At 40.0% G+C, this 4,843-nt stretch overlaps 1 protein-coding gene across 1 annotated transcript; it reads right to left on the bottom strand.

Annotated features, from left to right (window-relative positions):
* Positions 1 to 233: 233 nt before the first annotated feature.
* Positions 234 to 1,316, bottom strand: LOC134485752 (TD and POZ domain-containing protein 2-like). The gene has a single exon (XM_063282777.1). The coding sequence runs from the start codon at positions 1,314 to 1,316 to the stop codon at positions 234 to 236; it is 1,083 nt and encodes a 360-aa protein (XP_063138847.1).
* Positions 1,317 to 4,843: the final 3,527 nt, after the last annotated feature.

Here is a 4,843-nt window from a genome sequence, read left to right as displayed (position 1 = left end):
ACAGGATAGATGTCAGGTAGAATGTCCAAGACCCTAGTGCTGCCCTTTCCCCACACACCATTTTGAAATATTACAGCTGTATGAAATCCATTGCCACCATGCTACCTTGCCCCAGATTCACTGTAAATGTTCCAGCAAAACTGTAATCTAAACAGAAGTCATTGTTAAAAACACTAGTTGTAGCTGTTAGAAACCAGGTGTCGGTCATATCTGTCAAGCTCCTAAAATATCTTTCAGTGTTTGAGTGAAGGCTCCGAGGAAAAACACTGTATAGAAGCCAGGGAGAGAAATGCTTCCTCCACCAAGTGGGGATGTGACTCCACCATTGACTTCCACTCCAAGGTCTTAGAGACTTCAGAAGCATGAAGTATAATGAAATCCATGACCCTAGTCTTCAGGTGCTCTGTGCTGTGGAGGTCAGCCAGGATCAGAGTTGGTACAGCATTCTTCACACTGAGGTTCCTGCACAGGGAATCCTCACACATGACCTTCAAGTCCTGCAGGTCATACATGTCAGCAGCTGCCAACAAATCAGTGGCCATTGAGTGGCTGTGGAGGTGTGGTGCCTTCCCTGTGTAAATGAAGGCCATCATTTCCTTAAAGACTTGCAGGTGAATGTCATGGATCTCCACACGGTTTGTTAGGCTCTCCAGCATTTCATGTTCAAACATGGCTCTGAAAACTGGAGAGCGAGCTGCTAGAATGGCCTTGTGAGCTCTGAATTCCTGGCCAGCTACCACCAGGCTGCAGTCTGTGAAGAGGGAATATTCCCACAGCTCTCCTATGTCATCAGCAAGCTTCTGCCTTGGATCCTTGTTTGCAGGTGTCATGTTATGTCCAGGTGTGCTAAAGGAGGGTCCTACTATGAACACCTTACAACACAGGATGAGCTGGTCTTCAGGGAGAAGCCAATGCCTAAGGGAGAGGAGGAAATCTCGAAGGATGAACTTTCTCAATCCCCATTGTTGTTTTGGACTAAAGCTTAAAATATTTGGGATCTCTTCTATTTGATGTTTCTCTCCTTGGGCATTTATGATCCAGAAGTGCACCTTTGCCAAAACTGGGCTCTTTGGACAACTGTGCAAACACAGGGAAACAGACAGGTAATCTTTGCTTTCTTCATCAACACCATTTGGGAATATTCTCAAACACCATTTTACTTCTTCATTGGCCTCTAATGAGAACTCTGGGCTTGTAATATTTTCCCAAATTCCATCCATGCAAAATGAAAAGTTGCTAATGGTCCACTTGTAGTAGAATTTTTGAACACTGATATGTGTGTAGCCACAGATCTTGGCTTCCAGGTCCCCTGACATGTCTTCTGGAGGTAGTTTGGAGGTTAAAGTTGATCTGAAAGAAAGTAATAGAATTTACTCAGTCCTTGTAAGATACAATTATAGATACCATTTAGATTTTATTTTCATTTTCTGCTAAATTTCCCCTTTTATATACTTGGAAATGTCTATTTCTATGTAGGTTCTGTAGGTTTTCATATTTGATCTACCAAAGATAAAACAGACCCACTATGACTGTTAAATCTCTCTCTCTCTCTTTCTCTCTCTCTCTCTCTCTCTCTCTCTCTCTCCTTGTTTGTTTGTGTCTGTATGTCTCTGTCTTTCAGTGTTCGTGTCTCTCTCAGACTCCACTACCCCCACCAAACCTACCTTGGTTCTATATATCTCTGTGGATGTTTATTGAATCTTAGGTCAATGTTAACTGGTTTTGACTATTGTATCCAACTGTGGAACTGTTTGGAAATGTGTAAACACTATCATTTCAACTGTGTTGTACTAATCAGGGTCCTCTACTAAACATAAGGGATAAATTTCTCTATATAAATAGAAAGTGGTTGTATGAGAAAAATCTGTAGGCAGAAGTCAAACTAATATAAAGTTAGCTAATGTCAATACGTACTTATTCCACAAGGTTTGAAGTCTCAGGTCCTCTTCAGAATTAAAAAGAATCCTGCAGAATTAGGTTCGGATGCCAGTGAAGAAATGAGCTTGCTATTAAAATGAGAGCAAGCAGGCAGACTCACAGCTTCCTTCTTCTATGTATTTTTATAGGCCTGCAATAGAAGTGGGCCCAGTTAATGGTGTGTCTTCTAGACTCAGATTAAAGGTGTGTTTTTCTACCAAAAGAGTCTGTAGATGAGCTGGATCTATCTACTTCAACTTAAGCCAAAAACTATTAAAAGGCATCCCCTCCAGCTTTATAGGTTACTTAAGTCCACAGTAGTCAAAACAGGAAGACATTTGGTACTCCTTCACCACCAAAATGTTGTTTCATGACTGTGTGCATTGGGGTGGTGAGAGAGGTGGGGGTGCCTGAGGTAGAAAGGAAAATAAAGACACTGCTATAAGTTTTGTCAGATAGGCTCCTGTCTGTTATTTGGGGGAAGGGAGTGGTGAAGAACTCTGCAAGGATAAACTGGAATGGGGTAACATTTGGGATGTAAAAAACTAAATAAATAATGAAGGAAAAGAAACCAGTACAGAGAGAAAAGTAAGAAAGGAGGCAGTTTTTCCGGGAGAGTTTTTCAGAGACAGGTTGAAGAGAGAGAAATGGAGACACAGGGAAAGACAGAATGATTCAGAGAACAAGAAAGGAGCCAGAAGAGTATAATAGTTGGTGAAAGTTAGTATGAGGCAAAGAAGAGCAGCTCAGGAAAAACTGAAATAATTCAGATTGAATCAGGTACAATGGAGAAGAGTTTTAAACTACCCATCCAGACCTCAGAAGAAACTAAATAGGAGTGACTTATTCACCTATAAGTTTCAGAGGCTAAATTTTCTCTAGGCCTAGAATAGACTAAGAGTCTGGAAGCTTTAAGCTCTAAGCCTAGGTCGACAGGTAAAGGGAGAAAATCTCACAGATGACAATAAATACAGATAATAGTCGATATTTTTACTATAAAAACACTAGAAAGTCTTTAGCAGCTCTAAACCAGATGTGACAGCTGAGATGCCACGAGAACAGGTCAAACAGTCTGCTCTGCATTCAGCAATAGAGGATGAATGACCACAGGGAGAGGAAAGACCACTTATCCCTCAAAGAACACATGCCCATTTATCTCTTTGTGTTTTTCTCTCTTTTTTTTTTGCTGATACACAGCCATTTCTGCCAATTTCAAGATATAACAAAGCTGTGACTTTCCTTCAGACAGAGGTGTAGCTTCAGCACCATCTTCATTAAGGGCAGTCCGCTGAGTGACTGCCATCTTTGTTGTGGGCAGGCAAAGTTTTCCTATGCTATTGTTTCAGCACCATCTTATCTAAGGCAGATCATATGACTGGTTGTAGCTTCAGTGCCATCTTAGTTAATGACAGACCCTTGGCCATCTACCGTAATTGTTATAGGCCCTTACTTAAACACTGCTTCCTTATATTAGAACAGCCTTAGAATCTCTAATTTCTATCCTGACTTGGTAAATCTTTATTTAATATTAATTTAAAGATTTACAGCAGTAAAAACTTAAGATCACAGCATTAATGATTCCATAACTCATATGCTTAATAGATATTCACTATCAATCTTTTCAGAAATCTGCTAAATGTAACCTTACATGTTTAAAGTTATTAGGACAGAGAATCCCATGGATAGCAGTTACAGCTGCCCCACCCGCACCCACCAAGGTCTCTGAGAAGAAATAGGCATCCTGACAAGACTGCCTAGATTGTGGTATGAGAACCACTGAGAAACAGTGCTCAGTTGCCTTGCTGCTGCCAGATATCAGCCTACAATGCTGTCAAACTGAGGATACAAGAGTGTTAAATGTCTCATATTGCCTAGGACAAGATGACTCATTTTTTCCAAAGTTCCTACTCCACAGGAAAAATCTTCTCCTCTACTGGGCCTAATGACTGCACTATCTCTGGCCGAGTTGTGATGGAGACCACAGGGACCTGGGAAAACTGTCTAGATAGTAGACTATTGACTAACCTCTGACATTTTAATTAATGACATCTAGATTAAAATTCATGTTTTTCAACTTTCTGACTGCATTTGTAGCTAAGCTAACTACGACTAGAAAACATACGTCTACTTCCTTAGCCAAGGTAATCTACCACCTTATTACCTCAGTAGTCATTCATTAACTAGTTAAGACTACCAGATTTCAGAAAGGCTTGCATGAGTCACAGGCTTCAGGACAACGGATACGCATATTCAGATATACTCATGCTAAACTATATGATCAATTATCTTCAAAATGTTGTCAAATATTCAAGGTCCTTTAATTTTCTTTTCAATACATACCTAAAAATATTTCCCATTATACTAAATTTATATACATTCAGTCTCCCAGACAGAAGTAAAAGCCCTTCTTGCTTCTTTCTGTTCCTGGAAAGGTTTTGTCATCCCTAAGTTCATCTTAAAGACTACTCACTCTGTTAACGAATCTATCTATCTCTTCTGTAATCATATAAGCTCCAAGAAACACAATAAGACCTACATCCCACAAACCAATTAGACTGCATCTGCATAAGTAACCTGTCAATCAGAGCCTAATTCCCACTTGTAACCTATTCCAGAGGGTGAGATTCCTCTCCTGTTCCCTGGGATTGGAATGTTCCTCATCCAAACCAACAAGAACTAAGGGTTTCAAATGTACAGCTAAGAAAAATTCTTTTCTCCCAAATACACTTAACTTTAGTCTATACTATATATAATCTACTACGATTACTATTAAATCCACCTCCACACCCTAGCCTCGCACACATAATGTTTCAAAATCATGTCAGGTTCAAGAATTTACTCATAATCAATATTCATGACAGTTCTAGAGGAGCAAGCTACATGCTCCAATCTACTTTCACAGATAGAGACTCTTCAAATGGACCTG

Source organism: Rattus norvegicus, chromosome 2 (assembly GCF_036323735.1).
Source record: "Rattus norvegicus strain BN/NHsdMcwi chromosome 2, GRCr8, whole genome shotgun sequence".
Classification (NCBI taxonomy): Eukaryota; Metazoa; Chordata; class Mammalia; order Rodentia; family Muridae; genus Rattus; species Rattus norvegicus.
This window is presented reverse-complemented; position numbering and strand designations above follow the sequence as displayed.

Excerpts from the sequence above, each read along its gene's own strand:
- LOC134485752 (XM_063282777.1), bottom strand. The coding sequence starts at position 1,316 with ATGTCAGGGGACCTGGAAGCCAAGATCTGTGGCTACACACATATCAGT.